The sequence below is a fragment of the Pygocentrus nattereri genome, chromosome 8 (genome assembly GCF_015220715.1).
Source record: "Pygocentrus nattereri isolate fPygNat1 chromosome 8, fPygNat1.pri, whole genome shotgun sequence".
Taxonomy (NCBI): domain Eukaryota; kingdom Metazoa; phylum Chordata; class Actinopteri; order Characiformes; family Serrasalmidae; genus Pygocentrus; species Pygocentrus nattereri.
Window position 1 is genome coordinate 15,756,134 of NC_051218.1, and position 20,392 is coordinate 15,776,525.

Below are 20,392 nucleotides of genomic sequence, written 5' to 3' on the forward strand. Positions count from 1 at the left end.
TATTTTTGTGAGATCATGACATTGGATGTGGCGCTGAAGCTTGTCTGACAGTTGGAAGACTAATAAGATTAATAAACTGTTAATACATTAATAGTGTTCACTGAGAATGATGATTAGCATCAAAAATTGTCAAACATAAAAAAAATCTTACAGTTGTCTCTGCTAGTCTGGGTGAAAGAGCTGAAACTCTTATTTAATTACAGGAGGGCTTTAGATGGTATTATGGCAATAATCTGCTACAACTCTCAGGTCTGTAAAGCACACAAGAAGAGATAACAGCCCGCATTCCATGATCCCACATGTGGCTTGTGCCCCACATAACCCAAACATACTTGCCTATGGTATTGGGGGTGGGCTTCACATGCAAGTGAAGATGTAAAGGTTCACATTAAATGGTTATGGGTTAAACTGGCCATTGTATAAATTTACAGCTCATTAAAGATTTTGTGTAGGACCCTGGCATACACTTTGATGTACACTGTATGTCCAAACGTCTGTAGACACCTGCTCATCCAACACATCCAGTAGGAACTTAATGGTGCTACATCAAGGAGGGCTCTATAGCCTTCTTGCCTATAGTTGGCCTTGGGCATGCCAGCTCAGATTTCTTTACAGTGGTGGTGATGGGAACCAGGGGTCACAGTGTCTACAATGCAAATACGCAATTGTGGTAAATCTGGGGGTATATATATATATATATATATATATATATATATGTGTGTGTGTGTGTGTGTGTGTGTGTGTGTGTGTGTGTATTTTGGGGGCCCTAAAACATGTACCTATCCACCATGAGCATGTTTTCAGAAAAATACCTTAGGCCAAAAATTGATCTCAAAACTGTCCAGCCTCAGCATCAGGCTCAAAACCTACAGCATCAGGCTGTGTATTTACAACCATTTCCTGTAATACATTTCTGTGAGGGAGCCTTTAGCAGCATAAAACTCTGATTCCTTTCACCAACACTGTGAACAATTCTGAAGTTTCTCTAGAAGGGAGCATTTCACATCAAACCACACTGAATAACTTTGTTTACATCCCAAAGTTTTAATCATGCAGAAATTATGAAAAGTAGGTAGAATTTATATTTAGGCCTAGTCCCTGACTACAGAGAGTTCTGACAGGAGATCCTGTTTTGAAAGGAAGATGTAGTCCAGGACTAGGCTTAATCCCTGACCAGGAAACAGTCCACAATCTATTTCTCCTGTAGTTCAATTTCGCATGAAATAGTATCTGTTTTTATTGAATATTTATGTATTGATAAGTGTGGTAATGGTTGGATTGTGTGTTAATGTGTAAATTTAGGAGACATTTCTTATCGTTCTAAATGCAATGCAGTCAAGACTTGCTTTCTGTAGGGCACATGACATCTGAGGAAAAGACCTGGTAGTCGCAAAAAACAAACATGTTTAGCCCAAAGGGAGAGAGAGAGAGAGAGAGAGTGAGAGAGAGAGAGAGAGAGAGAGAGAGAGAGAGAGAGAGAGAGAGAGTTAATGATTGGCCAGCCGTTTGCTGAGTGGAGGCAGCGTTACACCTGCACCGTTTTGCGCGCGAGCAAGGTCTACGCTTTGGAAAGAGAGAGAGATAGAAAAAAAGAAAAAGTTGGCCTCGCGACGGTCGGTTACGCGCGAGCCTGGAGTTTGGGAGCGCGCGCTCTGTGGCTGAAGGGCAAAAAGGAGGAAAGCGACTCCGCCAAACGAGCCTATGACTTTATCGCATCTCAACGCGATTCGCTGTCACATTCACACCGTGAGCGCTCGGCAGCCCGCAGGCGATCCCTAGAGCGGAATAAAAAGCGAAACCCGCTCTGCGTGCGTTCACAGAAACGTCATCGTGTTTGAGCTGAGCGGAGGCAGGCGCGAGCCCGAGCCGTGACCTAGCGAAGGGCCACCACGAGCCGAGGAGAGGGAGACGCTCATAGAGGCACTGGGGTCGCTCTCAGCGCCTGGGAAGGGGGTGCTGAACGCAGTGGAGGTCTTTTAGCTTGTGCTTAATGACAGGGGCGTGTAGTGGCCTGCTGTTTCTATCTGTTATAACGGGGCTCTGCCTGTCTCTCTCTCTCTCTCTCTCTCTCTCTCTCTCTCTCTCTCTCTCTCTCTCTGTAGCCAGCAACTGCGATCCGGAGAGATTATAACGGGCAACTCCTCTGTGCTGAGAAGTGCGTGGACATTTATTTGGATTACACAGCCCAAACTTGCCCACCGTTGTGCGCGAGTCTGACGCAGCGTCGGTTAGACAGTGATCTGTCCGAGCCGGGTGAAAGGTCTCAGCATCATCCGGACCGACCGACCACCTTCATCCGTCCTCCGAACTTAACTGCACCTGCGTCCTGCTCGCTCACATGAAGCAATGACAAGGGCAGTGCTCGCCCTGGCTTTTGAAGCTCAGCTTGGGGAATTATCATGGTCTCGATTCCGGGCTCTGGGTCCAGTGGATGTAAAGATTGAGAGCCGTGTTTGGGTACAGTAGTAACCAGCGGAGTCATTTAAACCAAAGTGGGCTTTAGACTTGCCTGGACTTAGACTTGCAACAACCAACCATGGGCACAAGGCTGCAAGTTCTTCTCGGCATGTTTCAGTTCGTGTCCCTCGCCAGAGTCCCAGCGCACTGTGCCCAGGAACCGGTAAGATAAGTTAACCAAGACATTGTTTGTTTGTTTTCTTGAAGTTTCTACTTTGGGACACGTGCCATTAAGTGACTCAATTAAAGCTCGAAGTCAGATTGTCCCTAATTGCTCTCGGACTTTATGGCACAGAGCTAAGAGTCAATGCTCAACACTTGTAGGGCATTTACGCTTTTTGTGTGTAAATGACCTCACGGTCGTTGACTTTAGCCATCTCAAAGGTTGAGCGTTTTAAAGCAGCCCGGAAACTGCAGCTAATACCTGAAATTAAAGATGGAATAAGAAGCCTTTGCGGGGCTTTATGGCGCTGAGGAACGCTAGTAGTCGGTTTAGTAGTTGAACTCAACACCAAAGGGGTTGTGTGCTGCTTCCTGAGTGGTTGTGTAGCCATCGTGCCTTACAAGAAGAGACTCCGTGGTTCTCGGTACTCAGTTGAGCTACGTGAAATCGGTGCCATGCTTTATGGCTGCATCCAGAGGATATACAGTTTTTAAACTAAACCTAATTCTGAAGTCAGGTGCTACTACCCTGGTTTGAATGTGACTTTCAGTTCTGCTTTAGGTCCTCAGCATGTCAGATTTAGATCAAGTGCTTAATGAAAAATGAAAGGCATCTTTAAATGACCTGTATAATGGATCAGTAGATTTTGTGACCCTGCTATGACCTGTCAGCCTCTGAGCTGTCTACCTAAGGGTCCTGTATAAATACATACAGTCTCTCTGCCCCTTTTCTCTATCTCTCCCCACTGTCTTACACGCAAACAATTCCAATGACTCAGACTTTTCATAGGAGAGGGTTATCACACTGCAATCACCAGGTGGGGAGATGATGATGTCATACTGTCCATACACAGTTGTCTTGTTGCAGACTCCTTAGCACTTGGGAAATCCAGGCACCTGCTGTGATCTGGGAGCGTGGTCCAGAGGCGGTGATTCATGTTACAAGATGTTTTATTGACACATCTGCCCGGCCAGACTGGCACAAGCGCAGGGGGCCGCCGGGAGGGAGCTGCAGGCCCGGAGCTGATGATCTGTGCTGGGGATCAAAGGGTGTTTAAGAGAGGGACTGACGTAGCCAGACCAAGCTGCTGCTGCAAGAGCTGGCAGGACTGAGACAATCTGTATGTGTGTGTGTTTGTGTGGCAGTGCCAGCCTCGCTGCCTGTTCCAAGCTTAGAGGCTGTATTTCACAATGGCTGTGAGGCAGAAAGAGAGATGAGAAATTGAGAGAGATATCTCTCATATTGCAACACTAACGGTGTTTAATGACCTCTCAGATTCAACACTGTACCACACAGCACCAGTACTGTGTAAATCACAGTATATCTATGTTGTCATTTGGTCTGTCACTATCAGTTATATTAGCAGTCAAGTAATCCACTGACTATTTTGACAATTCTAGATCACTAGAAAGCTAGGAAGCCTTTAAAGTCAGCATGAATCAGAAATCATGATGGTTTTTCCTTTCGTTCTGTGATGTGTTTCAGAATGAACAGCATTAGGGAGAGTCTCTGAGCTAATTGAACATGATGATAGGTGAGGTTGGAGGGATAATATGATATTGTTGGTTAATATTATTTTTCCCTGTATCTCAAAGTCAGAAAATTTTTTTGGATGAAAATAGTGATTTAGTCATTAACTTAGTCTTGTATGATAAGTTGTGTGCATCATACTGTACTATTATCAAATGAATTTCCTAGTATAAAGGATTTGCATACTCATTATTATATCCAATATTGTGGAAAATCAGAGACCACCCTTTATTTATTTAATTTCCAGTCAAAGCTGGCATTAAGAACAGCTTAGTCATTTTTCAGCCACAGGAAAAAAAAAACCTGAAAATGTTTTGGGCATCTGAGAAACTGAGATTTAAAGAGCTTTGAATGAATTATTTAATTGGACAGTGAACATTTATTTGCCCTTGTGGATCAAAGGAGTTAGGATCCAACTCTGTTCTTCTAACTAGCTCACAATTACTTTTTTAGAAAAAATCTTAGTAATTTTTATATTAATATTTATTTATATTTATTGTAATGTTATATGATGTATGCTTACTTCTCAGGTAAATAATTTTAAACAAGCTCAGGTGGCTAAACACAGTACTGTTTATTTAACTGAATTACACAGAAGCCTCAAAAGCGAAATTTAATATTGTTTCAGGAACATTTATTGTGTCCACCCTTTGCCTTTAATACAGTTTCCAATCTTGCAAGTTTCCAAAGGAGACTTGCATTCTGTTTTTGAAAGAAATTTGCACACCTCTTCGCACACACAAGTTCAGTCTGAGAAGTTGGTTGCATTTTATGCTTTTTATGCTCCTCACAATCCAAATAAACCCAATTACAAATTTAGACTCATCAGTCTGTAAAACGTTGTTCCACATTTCAGCTGTCCAGGTTTGATGTTCTAGTGCAAAATTAATTTTCTCAGTAGTGGCTTCTAAACAGCTGCACATCCTTTCAAACTAGTGTGGAGTTCTTCTAACAGAGGAAGGATGGACAGAAACACCTGTGGATTGCTTCAGATCTGAAGCAAGAGTGGGGCTTGATTTTCTTCTCTCTCTAAGATGAAAGCTTTAAGTGCTGTTTATCTGATGGTGGCAGTTTTGGTCTACTAGATCTTGCATGATAGTTAGGTGTCTCATTTTATGTGTGTCTCCTATTGAACTCCTGTTTTGTTGATTTATTTTCCTTTTCCTTGTGCAAGTAAACGATCTAATATCTCAGAAATGGCTTCTTAAAATGAACAAAATATACTTTGTAGCCATTTAAACTGGAAATTAAATAAATAAAGGATGATCTTTTGCACAGTGTTGTATTTCCTACAGAAAACTGTTTACATGTGTGAATATACACATCCATGCGTATATGTATGTAGTTATGAATGTGCGTGCATGTGCGCTTGCAGAACACATAAGGACTGTCACACATGATGAAGGAACCAAACACACATTCATTTACTCAAAAACACCCACCAACTCGGGCAAAGGCAGACTGTGCTGTGTGTGTGTGTTGTAGTACAAAGTCTGCTCTCTCCTAGCTGTGACCTTGCTCCAGAGTGTGGACCCAGCAGTACTGAGGGGCGTGTTCGTGTGAATGTGTGCTACTTCCTGTTCTTATCTCGCTGCGCACCAGCACATAGGATCATTGTAACATGTTTATATAGCTCACAAATCCATTTGATTGGATTTTATACTAAAATCATGGTCACAAAGCTAGAACAATGTCCTTTTCACTTGTTTATCCGTTGCAGACTGTCAGTATTAGCATACTTATCATTGATCAATTTTTTTAATTCATATTTAGCTGTGTATATTAGTCACGGTTCGAACCGTGGGCCCAATTTGGCTCCACAACATTCAGAGTCATCGAGGCATGCTGTTTCTTAAACTGATTAGACATTTGTGGAAAACCGTTTAGTAAGTGGTCTTCAGTGAAAGCCATAAACAGTCACTGATAACTTCCTATTAAGCTCTGCTAACAAAAGCAAATGACTGTTTAATCTTTCAGCCTGTTTTCATTGTTATTATAAAGTCCCTAACATATTGTCCAATACATCAACAACAAATTCATATAGAGCCTTTTCCATGTCTTTGTTATATTTCTACACATTAACTTACTGCAGCTGTTAAGAATAGAGGCTGCTGTGTGGTTATTGTCTCATGTTTTTTTTGCTGTGTCTGCTCTTACTGCATGTTATGTCTGATTGTATCTGTGTGTTTTCTCCTCCAGTTAGCTCACTGGCAGCCCACAGAGAGACACAGATCTGAACAAGGTACTCATCCTTGCGTTCTGATTCAGAAACACATGAGGTCAGAGTAGTGAGGAGAGAAAGTATTGAAAGTGTGTGTATTGTTGATCTCTTTGTTACTTTCATAACAAAACCATGCAACTCTTTTTGTTGTTTATTTTACAACATTTGAAAAGGCCAGCTGCCTTTTATATTGTGAGAACTTTTCACGATGAACCAATAAAAATAAGTCTAAAAATATTGTTTCATTAATGTACATTAACATTAAGAACGAAGGTGCATTTCATGGATATAATGTTTTCAAATAACATTGAAATTCATATTTAGCACATTTCTAAATAAGTCAGCATTGAAGTGGATCTTCTTGCTTCTTACCATATCTGTTTATGTTCTTTTTCAGCCACCTTTTACTGACCCTGTCGCATTTACTGTGCTTAACCCCTTAAAGTCCAGAGACTAGTTTCCTAAATAGGATTAAGTCTAGCCTTGAACTGGACTGCAGTAATAATAGTTAATCACTGTAGGCTTGAACTGGGTCTGAGAAAGGGCCCTGTGATCCTGTCAGTAGATGCAGATTTTCCTCTCTCACTTTGTTATATAGTAGTTACTGAATAATTATCAATAGTTACTGGTTAATAAATCGTAATTATTCATTTAATAACACTCTTGGCATTGCAAATAGAGTCCAGTTTCATTAGGCAGGCTTAAACCACATCCAAAGGATTAAGGTTCTTAATTTCCTCTACTTACTTCATTGTGCATTATTGTTTTGAATTGCATCTGCAAGACCCTCATTTCTCTCTGTTTCTTTTTTTTCTCTCAGTCATCAGATGGTTAGATGTGTATGAGCGGAGTGGCTGCCAGCCGAGGGAGACGTTAGTGGAGGTGTGGCAGGAGTTCCCATGGGAGACGCACAACCTCTTCCTGCCATCATGTGTTCCTCTCAGACGCTGTGGGGGCTGCTGCTCTGACGAGGCCCTCGAATGCGTTCCCTCACACACAGATATACTCACCATGGAGGTACCATGATTAACTACTCAGACTGACTGTGAAGTAGAATGTACACACATCTCATGTCCTTCACAAATACACAAGTACATATGAACTGTAATATTTTGTATGCTGAAGTGCCATTCTGAAGGGTTTTACATGGGGAGCAGGCCTGTTTTCACAAGGCTGTACATCCCCTTAGATCTTTAAATAAACATCAAACATCAATATGATACACCAATACCTATGAAAGGTGTCTTAAGGTCATGGTTAGGGTCCTGGGGCCACCAAAGATTTTCAAAATAGGGACACTCTTACTCTCAGCTAGCTTAGTCTCAGTAAGTTAATTGGCTAGCTATGCTAACTTTGTAATGCAGAGTGTGTTGTTTTTTTTTTTTGTTTTTTTTTTTATTCTGAGCATAGTATGCATGCACAGAAGTTGGGAAACATGTGCCAGTTTCCTAGGAACATAGGAATGACAAAGAGAGGTTTGGGTAATGTATTTTAGTACTGATTCTACAACATCAGTAATTTATGAACACTACACTCCCACCTCATAAAAGATTCTACTTTTTATTAACTATGGAGGCAGTCAAAGACTCATTGCTTGCATAAATTAAGCTAATATATATTGTCTAGGGGTATAAAGATTCTCCAAATCCATGGTTCAGTTCAGACCCTTAATTTTCGAGCTTCAGGTTGGTTCATACCTCGCTTATTTGGGGGGCGTGGGGTTTTGTTGGGGGGGGGGGGCATAAGGGGGAAAAGATAAAAACAGGGAAAACATTTCTGTGTTTTATTAAATCATCAACAATTTGGAACATTAAAAAACTAGTAAAGAACATGGTATGCAGATAACTTTAAATAGAATTTAAATAGAATTAAAATGCCATTATTTACATGTTATTGTGTTAATTCTGAAATGCAAAATGAGTTTCATTACATTAGTAACATAATGATGTCAGTGGTGCCAGTGGTGGCAGCAGGTTGGGGTTAGGGGTATCGAGGTTCTTTCTTCTGGAACCACAGCAAAAGGCCGTGGATGTGTGTCTCGCGGTTTCAGACGCAGTTTCAGTTGTTATACCCCTAATATTATTATTATCTCTGAAAATGAACATATGTAAATGACAGAAAAAAAACGTTTGTTGTAGGTTGACTGTGACACACTTGAACTCACTTAAGACAACGTAAATTGTGAGGGTTGCAATTAAATTAGTTTGAACATCATCTCTGTACTTTATACGCAGTTTTCCAGCACGAACCAGTCATTTACGGCTCAAAACAAGTCTTCTGGATGAATTTTGAGAAATATCTGTTCAGTTGCTGTCAAAATCCGAAGATGAGGTTTCTATGGGAATATGAGAAGACACAAGTCTACTTTTTTAACTACATGACATGTCTGTGTCACATTGGAACCTATGTTAGGTTGTGCTCTGCTTTCCTCTATTCGCACACACAAACTGATAGTACACACAAATCCAAAACAGAAATAATGCAAGACGAAGCTTTGTGTTACATGCACCCACACACCAACTGTCTCCACACAAAGTGAGATCTCAGAATCTCACTCAGCATGGTGTTGAGGAAGTGTTTGGACAGACACTCACACACAGCTTGAGGCAGTCATACATATTCAGAGAAGAGTGGATAAAGTCTCCTATGGAGTGGACAGGGCTGGATGAGACTCCGATCACGTACTGTTTTGAGAGATTGAAGGATAAAAGATGGACTCATTACTATGCAGAGCTGTGTGTTAGTGTGTGCGTCAGTGTGTCATGGTGTGTATGGGTACACAAGTGTGTGTGTATGTCTTAATGCTGATTTCTGATGACCACATTTCTGCCTAACCTCCACAGCTGATGAAAGCCACGTACATGAAGCACGAAATAGTGCAGCTTTCCTTCGTAGAACATAGCCAGTGTGAGTGCAGGTGAGCCACATACATGCACATTCATATATGCAACCATACATGGACTGTCTGGAACATTGAGCTACAGTTGTATGTAAGTTTGGGTGCCAAGGTTTAATTACATGTTTTGTTGATTTCAATAAGTGAAAAAAGTAATACACATTCTCTAGACAAACCACAGTTCAATGCAAAATTACTGTTTATTTAGTGAATATGGCACATAAAATATTTTATGTTTATTTTTTCCAGTTTGATAAACTCTGAAGAGAAATTCTGGACTAAAGACTAAAGCAAAATTTCTTCTCTATACGTGTAACTTATTTTTAATTATAAACTCAACATGTTATTTTACTAGAGGTGTTCCAGCTTTTGCATACAGCTGTATATATACATCCTACAAGTTGACTCAGCATTAAGTATAATGCTGACACTTTACTGTAAAGCAGGATTTCTAACATTACGTAACGCCTACAGAAGCATGACAACTGAAATAAAACAACATAAACGTTTATATAGGCTTATTCCAACAGGTGTCATCTGTCATAAAGGCTGCTTTTATCAGCTCTGATGTCATGTTGGCATTCCACCTACAGTTGTATGCAAACTTGTAGGTGCTCTGGCCAAATTACATGTTTTGCTGATTTTCTCCATTCTGTTAATGTTTTGCATACTGCTCATCAAAACATCATATTAAACAGGTCTAATTATGCTTATTTTGGCGAAGAAAATACAGTTGGTTGGTGTTCTTTAAGTACAGACGATATACATAACATACCTATTGTTTATCACGATAATAAAATGTATCATGACAGTGTCATCATATAGCAATATAATGATACTTTATCCCTTTCATGGTACATTTTATTATCGTTATAAACATTAATCCAATAATCTCACAGAACACGGATATTATGTGAACTTGGCATTAGAGCAAAAGCAACCCTCAGGGACAAATAATGCCTATTGGAACAAGCATTTGTGTAGGTCTATGTCAGTTGACATAAATGCCTTAAGCAGGTGTCATGTAGCTTCATGAACACTGCCCTAAAGTAAAGTCACACCAGGGTAACACCTACCAAACACAAATACTAATATTAAATGGCATAATAAAATTTTGAAATGTAAACATATTGAAGTATGCCAGGCATGGCTTCATATACAATAGTTTTTCAAATTTTGTTTTAAGTTAAAAAAAATCTGTTTTTGTAAGAATATCTATCAAATACCGAGTAAAGTTCACTGTGGTCACATTCTCGCCCAGTCGAATGCATAAATACCTTTGGCCCCAAAGGAGGCCTTTTTGTACTCCATCAGAAAAAGCTATACCCCCAAAAGCTGAGTAGTCCCGAAAAGCCCCCTTTTTCTTCTGGCATCCAGCCGTGCTGTCTGTATTGGGTCTTTATAAAGGCATTGTATGATTTGCATCAAAAGCTCTTTCACAGTTCAGGGGTTAGGATTAGGGTCATGGGTGGAGCTGAACGTTCAGTAAGATCATTTACATGTGGTCTTCTTGCTTTTCTTCCATTGTAAAATGGAGCTGCCATGTATACACTGGGGCTCGCCATGCTGAACCCATCAAAAGCACCATTGACTCAAAGAGTTTCTCAACCTTAGCCTTGCACTTTGCCAATGCAACTTTATTTACATAAACCAGGCGTTTTTCTACCAGGATGTGTACAGTACTGGAGTTTCTCCTCCGACGTAACTGAAGTGTTGAAGCCAAGGTCTAAGTGGTCGCCTCTTAGCTGTAAATGTCTGTAAGCCTCTGTTAGGAATTGTGATGTTCTTTGAGTCAAAAAAACAACATTAATTTGCCTCTTTGTTGTCTGTTTTCTTCAGGCTAAAAGAAGGACTTCATGTGGAGCCAACCAGGTAAAAGACATGTAGAACTGTCTTTGAGTGTGTGTATGTGCAAAAGTCAGAGACCATCCTTCATTTAATTTCAAGTCAAAACGGCCATGAAGTGCAAGTTATTCATTTTTCAGCATTGAGGAAAAAAAAAAAGTGTATACATAGAAAACAGAAATGAGAAACCTTAACAAGTAAATAGAATGTGAAGCTTTTCAGCATTTATTGTACCTATCCTTAGCCTTTATCACAGATTCTATCCTTTTTAAGAGACTTTCAGTTTTTCAGAGAAATCTGAGGGAATGTTTTTCTGTGATTCTTATATCTTCCAATGGTCCATCTTAGAAGTTGGTAGCATTTGCTTCTTCTTACAGTCCAAGTAATCTCTACTTCAGATTTAGATTTGTCAGTCCATAAATCTTTACTCAACATCTCAAAAGTGCAGTTTTTCTTCTTTTTTGTTCTTTTCTTTCCTTCTTACCAACAGGATCTTGACTGCTACATGTTCTTTCAAACCCATAACATTGGGTTGTCTTCTCACAGTGGAAAAATGGACAAAAAACACCTGTGGAATTTTTCAGATCTCTCAAAAATTAAAGTCTTAAGTACTGTTTGTCTGATGATTTTGGTGGTCTACTCAGTAGATCCGTTTTTTAATCCGTCTTTTAATACTTTTTTTTTATCCATTGTTGGAAATCCCTCTTTTTTCACTGACATTCCCTTTCCTGTATGTAAATGAGTTGGTTTATATGTAATGTCCTCATAAATATCTCCTTTAGCCATTTTGTGTGCACTTCAGGAATAAATTTAAAGGCAGCTTAGGTGAGTTTGGGTAGTTGCTTGTGTGAATGTGAACATAAAGTCACTGATTCCTTTGGGAACACCATTTTTTGGGGAGGACACAGCTGTAGGTTTTAAGACCGGCAGAATGAAAAAATGAGTTAAAGTGGCAGAAGTGCACAAGAAAAGAGTCAACAAATTAAATACTGTCAGTTTATATAGATAAATACATTATACAGATATTATGCATAGTGTTGAAGTCTTTTGTGTCTTTTTTTTTTGTTAAATATATGTTTCCTGCTTTCTTTCTGACACTGAAAGCGACTTAATGGCCATTTTGCCTGGAAATTACTTAAGCAAACTCTGACTTTTGCAAAATACTGTATGTATGACTGTATTTAGGTCATGATGTAGCGTTAGCCATTTACAGTTTATTCTATTATTACTCTCTCTCTTGCTCTCTCCCTCTGTCTCTGTCTGGCTGTTGTCTGGCACTGCATGCTGAGTTAATGTAGTGTGAGAGAGCACCAGCGGCCCAGCTTTCAGAGCAGCCGTCTCATTCCTCATCTTATCACCCGCACTCTGGCCAACTGAGAAATGACAACAAAGCAATTAGTTTAGCTCTTGTGTAAAATTAGAACATTTATGCCTGATAGTGCTAGTTTTAGTTGCCAACTGAGGGATGCATTTATTTATGCACATGACTCTTATTAGATATATATGGCTTATGCATAACATCATCATGAATATTATAGACTATAATACAAGAGGAGGCAATTGTCTAACAGAGAGCATATACATCCATAAGAAATGACAAGACTGATCTGAATAATTAAAAAATTACTTTTTCCATAACACTTTTTGGCTCTAAATAGTCCTACTGCTAGAAAGCAGAGCCATCCAAATTTTCAAAAATGGTGCCCCTGCTGACTCGGACTAACCACCTTGTGCTTGGAGAATGCAGGAAGAAACTAAGCTATGAACATTGCTTAATATTGTTTATTGTTTAGAGTTTTTCTTCAAGATTGACTTCTGTATTGCTTTTGCTAATCCTATGCTGTCTCAGTGACAAAACAGTTACCTTAACTAAGCTGAAGCTTTTTGAAAACACCAATCTTCCAGTTCTACTTAACAGACTTGTCAAAGTAAACGTGACTAGAGGAAGTGAGTAAGGGCTTCACTTTGTGTCATTTGCTGTTGGTCCTGTGTGTGAGTCCAGCTGGTCTGCATCTGCAAAGCTGGCCAAGAGTCAGAACCCAGAACTCTGTGCGAGTTGAGAAACAGAACATTCATTTTATTGCTTAATTAGGCCACAGGCCTCTTGGGGGGCTCCTGAAAAGCAACCCTTGAATTGCAGGAATTAAGAAAGAAAGTCACATGATACTAAAATCAGTCATTGTGATGTATCAGCCCTGTGTTTAGCATTGGCTGTGACACCATTTAGATTAAAGCATGTGGAAAAGTGTCACTGCATGGAACTTGAACTGTGCTTATTCATCTTTGTCTTAAAGGGAAACAAGAAGAGGAAAGAAAAGGGAGAGGGGAAAACCAAAACGAAAGAAACATGTCAGGATAAAACCTACGTACGTTTCAGTTTTTTTCTGTAATGTAAGAAATCCATGACTTTCACTCAGTTATATTAAATTGTTCCAATATTTATCATATGAGGGAAACATACTTCCATTCTTTGGATCCCACAATCTTGACTACAGTCATCTGCAAAAATTTACATTTACAGCATTTGGCTGACGCTCTTATTCAGAGCGACTTACAATTTAATCATTTTTTACACAGGCAGGTGACGGTAGTGTTAGGAGTCTTGCACAAGGACTCTTATTGGTATAGTGTAGGGTGCTTGCCCAAGCAGGGGATTGAACCCCAGTCTACAGCGTAAAAGGCAAAGGTGTTACACACTACACTACACCAACCACAAAAATTTGGTCAAATGACATGTTTTGTTAATATTCTAAATGTAAAATAATTGATTACATCCTCTACACACAGCACACATATCATTTACTGTACCATTACTGTGAATTTCATGTTTTGGGGAAAATGTATAAAATGTGACATGCAAAAACTTAGATTTTATGTTTTCAATATATTAAACTCCGCAAGTAAATAAAAATTGTGGCCTACTGTTATAATTAAAATACAGAAGAATGCCATATTTAAGTTGCCTGTAGAGGATGTGTTATTCTTATTTTCACTCACAAAATCAACAAAACCTGACATGTCAAACTTTTGCATACAACTGTACATATAACCTTTGATAACTCAAATAACTATTTAAAAGCTTAACTGGTTCTTTGCATTATAAAAATGGTTCCTTTTATGTGTGCTATTGTAATTATGCTACAGTTGCCTCCACTAGGTTATGACAGTCAGTTGTTATTACTGTAATTAGGCCTACTATCATTGTCATTAATAACCTGCATGATATAAACCTTTTGTATATAGATCTTTAAATAACCTTATAAAGATGGAGCTATATAGTACCAAAAAGGCTCTGCTATTATTATAAATCATAGAACCTATTTTGGTACTATATACAGCCCCTTTTTACCAGAGTAAATATGCTAGGTTTAAAATCTAAGAACTGTGGATCTAAAATGATCTCATTTATACGTGTTGCACTACACGTATGCACATACTTTATTCACTTCCACATAAATATCAATTAATTCTACTCTTAAAGAATGAATTTACCAGATTCTCTCTCCCCCCTTTTATTCCTTCATCATGTGTACGGAAAGGGCAAGCAGAGGGCACTCCTTTTGGATCGTCTCTCCCTCCCTGCTATCCATCATTCAGCTCTCTATAGATAGAGTCAGTGGCAGGTGTGAAATCAGGCTAATTTGTGGGCCAGAACGCAGCGTTCCCATCCCCCAGTGTGACACTCAGCTTCCTTAACCACTTACACTCAGACAAAGATAGATTTCTTCCTTAATTAACTCACTCAGCTGTGGATTTCCTCTATTCCCTTTCAGTTTAGTTAACTGAGGGAGAACGTCTGTCTGGCGTTATGAATAGCAGATTATAGAAGTGCTAGACATCGATCTTTTACAAGCTTTAAACAGCCTATCTTTGCAGCATCCCTAGTGCTCTCCTTCTTACCGTTAGGACTGTAGGCAGAGTATGAAAAGATGAGGAGAGGTTCAAACTGTCATATAATTAAAATAACTTCAGCATGTGCTACTGCTTTAAGGTTTACAGGTCTTGCAAGTATTGATCATTTTAACAATTCAAAGGCTGCCATGACACGACAACTTTGTTTAAACACGTTTTACTGTTTGAAATTTTGGATAACAAACAAAAAAAAAACAAAATAGTAAAACTATTCTACTATGAGGCTAATGATGTGCAAGTTCATGTTTCAAAAAGTAGCCATAAAAAAGTTAAGAAATGTTAAATTTAGCTACAAAATACACAGAGTACAGAGGAATAGGTTATTGTAAAATGAATATCCAGAATTTCTTGTATTTTGCAAATGGTGGATAAATCTTGGGGTATATCTGAGTTTGATTCCCAGCAATGCTATTGCCATCTGTGGCCGGCAGTCTAAGCAAGAGTAATTGGCCTTGCTCTCTCTGGGTGGGTAGGATTGCCCTCTCAGCACAACGCTAGATAACGCAGGTGTCTGCTGACATAACAGTAATGGCAGTTAGGGTTCTCCTACAAGTGCGTTGAGCTTTCCAATGACATTGTGTTAGCAGTAGTTTAGAAAAATGCAGTAACACTCTCTTGGAGAAAGTATGTGCTAAGCCCTCCCCTTTCCAGCTCAGCAATGTGTCAAAGGGGGTGGGTAGCTAATGGGCAGAATAAGACATGACTAAATCCAAAAACAGGATAACTTCAAAAAATGAATAAAAGGTCTAGAAAATAACATTTTGTTATCTACATTGTTTGAGTTTTAAGTCTTTTTTATTGTAATAAAATATTATGATAACTGATTCCAAACTGTCCTGTGCAAAGTTTTGGGCACTTCTGGTCAAGTTGCATGTTTTGTTGATTGAAGTGCAAATAATTTAACATATCCTATACAGAGAACACACATCTGCAGATTTTAATGCACAGTTACTGTTTATTTGCTATGTTATCATATTGAGAAAAAATAAAATACACAACATGGCCTGTGCAGATGTTATGGCACATTTTATGTTTTTTTTTACCCCCCAAACGCTAAAATCAACAAATAAATAGAAATAATGCTCAGAAAAGGTGTGTTAATTTATTTTCATCTACAAAACAACAAAGACTTTTGCATATTTGAGTTATTATCGCAGAACATCTTTCAAATGCACAGATTGCTAATATTTGTTGATGAGTAGTATAATGCTATTTCTTATCATATTTGCCTACTATTAGCAACATATTTACCCAGTGTTGTCATCCTACTAGGACTCCAGTCCCTTCCACACCTCCCCCTCCTACTCTCCCACCTAGCACACCCCCTCCTCCTCCTTCTGCCGTGGTCCAGTGCCCCCCTTGCCCTGGCCGGAGGATGATAACACAGCCCCCTACCTGTGAGTGCACGTGCAGTCTGAAAGAGATGAGTTGCACAAAGAGAGGCAAGAGACTCAACCAGCACAGCTGCAGGTAAACATTCATACACTTTTTTCAGTGCCCTACTTTTGTAATGCTCCCTCAGCCATTACTCGTTTTCAGATAAACACTTTCCAAAAATGGCCACTGACTAACTTTTTCATTGTCCAGTCAGACACCAACATAATATTCACTGCTTTATTGTAGAGGACCACAAGTAAATGCATCTACTAAATACATACAATTACATATTTATACTAATTGTCTGATTTAGCTCTATGGTGTGAGAACAAAATATAATAATTCATGTTCAGCTGCACCTTTATATGGATTCTAGTGTGATGTTGTTTTACAATGCAAATCATTAAAGTTATTCCTTATTTATATCAGAATTGGCCACAACAAGATATTAATCATCAGTTGTTATTGTTGATCCAGGGGTATTGGTGCATGCATAGGAAAAAAATTGACACTGTTTTCTCCGCATTCTATTTTTATTTCAGATGTGAGTCCATAAGGGTATAACGAGGTGAGAGTTCTCTCTGTCCCCTGGTTACAAGCACAGTAACCTCATCCATCTGTTAAGAAGGTGAAAGGTTTATCCATGCTCAGTGTCTTTATCGTGGAGTTCTGGAGTAGAGGTCACCTCATGAAGAGTAGCTGGATTCTAGGACATGAACCTTTTCCCCTCAATTCTCCTGCCCCAGCACATTTAGTGCAGTGTTAGATGCATGTATTCAGATCGGTATCTGTGTTCCAGTGTGTATGTGTCACCGAATCTCATCATAAAGTTTCTAAAGCATCTTGCTGCAACAGTCCACCCCATCTGCTGTGAGGAGTGGAAGAAATGGCCAATGGAGACACAGGAGAAGGATGGTGGACATGATGGCACATTCCCTAGTCTTCGCTCACCTTTAACCTGTGGATTATATGATAGAAATAAGGAGATTAAGCCTCCCCTGATACGATGGGCTAAGGGAATTATGAGAATCCTTTCTACTGCTCAAAATTGGAACCATATGTTGTTGGTTGCAGCTACACTAATGATAATTAGTGTAAACCCAGTGGAAAGGATAATGTCCACATTCAAAAATGTGCATAATTTTAAAAGAATTAAAAATTGACCAAACAGAAAATTTGAACCTGTTGCTCAGAGGACTCAAATGTCCTGCTCACCAGTCATGAAGACGTCTCTGCTTCTGACTGAGGGGCTGGCATTGAGATGTGCTGAATGGATGGATGTGCGTCTGTGTGGTCTCCGTATTGAATGATTAAGGATCCATGCATGAGGCTTGGTTTATTCTAGGTCTCTGTAAGCCTATCATGTGGCCTCAAGGGACTGTATCAATAAGGCTTTTTGTGTTTGTTTGATTTGTTTGTTTTTTTTTGTCTCACTCTTTCCTTTGAGAAATGAATGAGTCTTTTCCTCAAGCCAGTCAGTGAGGGGAATGTCAATAGTAAAAGGAACCTGGCTATATTCCACTGGTGCTCACACATACACACAACAACCTTTCTCACCCATTCCCATACACTGTCTTTCTCATCATTCTTTTTACTTTCGTCTTTCTTTTAATTTGTCTATGCACATGGTCTTTTCTCTCTTTTACTTGTTTTATGTTCCTATGTCTCTATTGCTCTCACACAGACTCAGACAAATAACAAACAGGTAAATGTAAGCTTTTCTTTGTTAATATTAAAAAAAGAGAAGAAATGTCTATCACATTCAATTGTTATGTAAGTTCTACTAATGTTAATGTAGCCTCATTTTGTTCGTTTGTAGTGTCTTTGTTGTTTAGTGTTTTTGTTTGTTTGTTTTCTGTTAATCTGTCTTAAAGAAACAGCCTGGGTGGCCTGCTGTGTGCACATTCCTAGCTCTACATGTGGGTATGTGTTCGATTCAACCAGAAAGGCAAGGAGAATCAAGTGCAGAGAAAAGTCTGTTGATTCAATTGCAACCACAAATCTCAGCAGTAGATATACAAATGTGTAAAAAAAACATGATCATAATGTTCATTTGTGAGTTTAAGAATCTGTTGTATTCTGCACTGACTGTAGGGTGTCTGAAATATAATGTATTTATTTTTATATTGAGTTGCATTTTATATCAAGCTTTTTAATGTTGCTTTGAAATATTTTTGTGACATGCATTAGACTACAACTGTGAGACTGTTAGTATTATCTTAGATGAAATATCATTCAGTATTCCATCTGGAATCACACATCGGTCATAGCCATCTGTCAATGCTCAGGTCCATATGATGAAATGATCTGGAAGTCGCGAATATATACTGTACATTTAGGTGAAGGTTAAAAACGGTGTCCATATATTTGCCACAGCCACTCAACATACCTTGAAGTCTCATTTTGTAGCCAATCCAAACAATGATGCAAACAAGGGACGCTGAGATTTTGCAATATTACATTGAATTGAATGCCCTTAAACATACCATTTATTTAGTATATATCTGCAATAATGTAAATAAAATGATCCCTGGCTGTCTGCTTCCTTCAAGCTATAGGAATGGCTCCTCATCCCATTTTCTATAGTTCTCCCCATGAACTCTCGACCCATTTATTTGTGCAGCTTTGTTATGATAACTTTTTTCCATGTATTGACCAGGCACTGTGGTGTCCTGTCGTTCAGCTAAACTCTAGTTCTCTGTCGAATGACTGTAATCCAATACCTCGGTAAATTATTCCAGACATCATCCTCCTTTACCTAGTGAAGTATATCACACCACTCACTGTATAGTTGACTAAATTCACTGCTACAGGCATAGAAATGAAACCATGGAAATATAATAAGCAAATATACCAACTGCATATACTGTATATGAATGTAGTCGTCAAATTCACTGTTTCTGTGCTCCTTCAGTAATGTACAGAAAGTATCCTAGAATCCAAACGCATTCCGACTTTGTGTGAGTCAAGATACATGGCTTTGAAAGAGAGCTGAAACCAAATTAGAAGCCACTCTATAAAGCTATACTCTATATTCTGTGTACCCTGTATGTGTATAATGGTAATAATCAATAGTCTTACTGCTGCTACACCATTTGTGCCCTATTCTCCTGTTTGTGAACAAGTTTGTGTTACAGTGTACAATCTGAGGGTCAGAACACGTATTCATCAGAATTATGTCTACAATGTGTATATAAGCTGACGCATTCAACAGACATCCAATCAGCAACAGCCATCATGTAATGTTCAATATACTGTATTATTAAAGTGAAATGTCCTATTTTTGAGAAAGTTCTGTGGTTATTGGTGACTTTGGGCAAATCCCATCTTTTTCTACAAAACACCTTTGCCTTTGCTCTCCTTCATCTTTGTCAGATTCATGGCCCTTTTCTCTCATTTAAGCCTTCCCTCCCCACATTTTCTGTCCTCCATCCCTCTCTCCCTCTCTTGTTTCTCCTTGTCGTTTAGTAGTAATGAAAGACAAACATAGCGATAATTGTTGTGCGCCTCTGGGAGGGCACAGGAAGGCTGCTGCCAGCGGCATGATGATGAGAGAAAAAATATTATCTCTCTCCCTCCTCTTGCCCCGCCGCTGCTGAGTCAGTGCCTTTGTCTCTGTTACAGACAAACACACCATGAATCAGCTTATGGGCTGGTGGTGCCAATGTCCTCTCCTGCACCTTTCTGAACACTATGGGTGGGTTGATACTGAAGTATCAGTGCTTCCATTCCTTTTTGAGAATCCTTACACCTCCTCAGTCCTCCATACTGTATTTTCTTTAAGCAGGTCATTGAATATCTGTCTTTATATGAAACTGAATGTTTATTTGAAAAAGTGGCAAAAGTGATTGTAGCAAATAAATGTGTAGGAAAGGGTATACTTTTCCTAATGCCCTATTCCAGTACTTCTGAGGCACAGACAGCCGCATGAGACATTTATTTCTTTCCATGCTTTTCATCTGGTAGTCTGGCAGTTATTTAATACAAATGG

General features: G+C 39.1%; 1 protein-coding gene across 2 annotated transcripts; it reads left to right on the top strand.

Moving 5' to 3' along the window:
- The first annotated feature begins 1,518 nt into the window (after nt 1-1,518).
- On the top strand, nt 1,519-19,692 carry vegfba (vascular endothelial growth factor Ba). Of its 2 annotated transcripts, XM_017689855.2 has the most exons (9): nt 1,519-1,971; nt 2,103-2,620; nt 6,350-6,392; nt 7,192-7,388; nt 9,215-9,288; nt 11,107-11,139; nt 13,407-13,478; nt 16,297-16,494; nt 16,944-19,692. In XM_017689855.2, the coding sequence occupies exons 2-9, from the start codon at nt 2,537-2,539 to the stop codon at nt 16,963-16,965; spliced, it is 723 nt and encodes a 240-aa protein (XP_017545344.1). In that variant the 5' UTR covers nt 1,519-1,971; nt 2,103-2,536; the 3' UTR covers nt 16,966-19,692. The 2 variants fall into 2 exon arrangements, with proteins under 2 accessions (XP_017545344.1, XP_017545340.1); XM_017689851.2 differs by having other exon boundaries at nt 1,519-2,620.
- Nucleotides 19,693-20,392: the final 700 nt, after the last annotated feature.

Excerpts from the sequence above, each read along its gene's own strand:
- vegfba (XM_017689851.2), top strand. The coding sequence starts at position 2,537 with ATGGGCACAAGGCTGCAAGTTCTTCTCGGCATGTTTCAGTTCGTGTCC. Across the intron at positions 13,479-16,296 it reads CATGTCAGGATAAAACCTAC|GACTCCAGTCCCTTCCACAC; the intron begins GTACGTTTCAGT and ends TCATCCTACTAG. Across the intron at positions 16,495-16,943 it reads CTCAACCAGCACAGCTGCAG|ATGTGAGTCCATAAGGGTAT; the intron begins GTAAACATTCAT and ends TTTTTATTTCAG.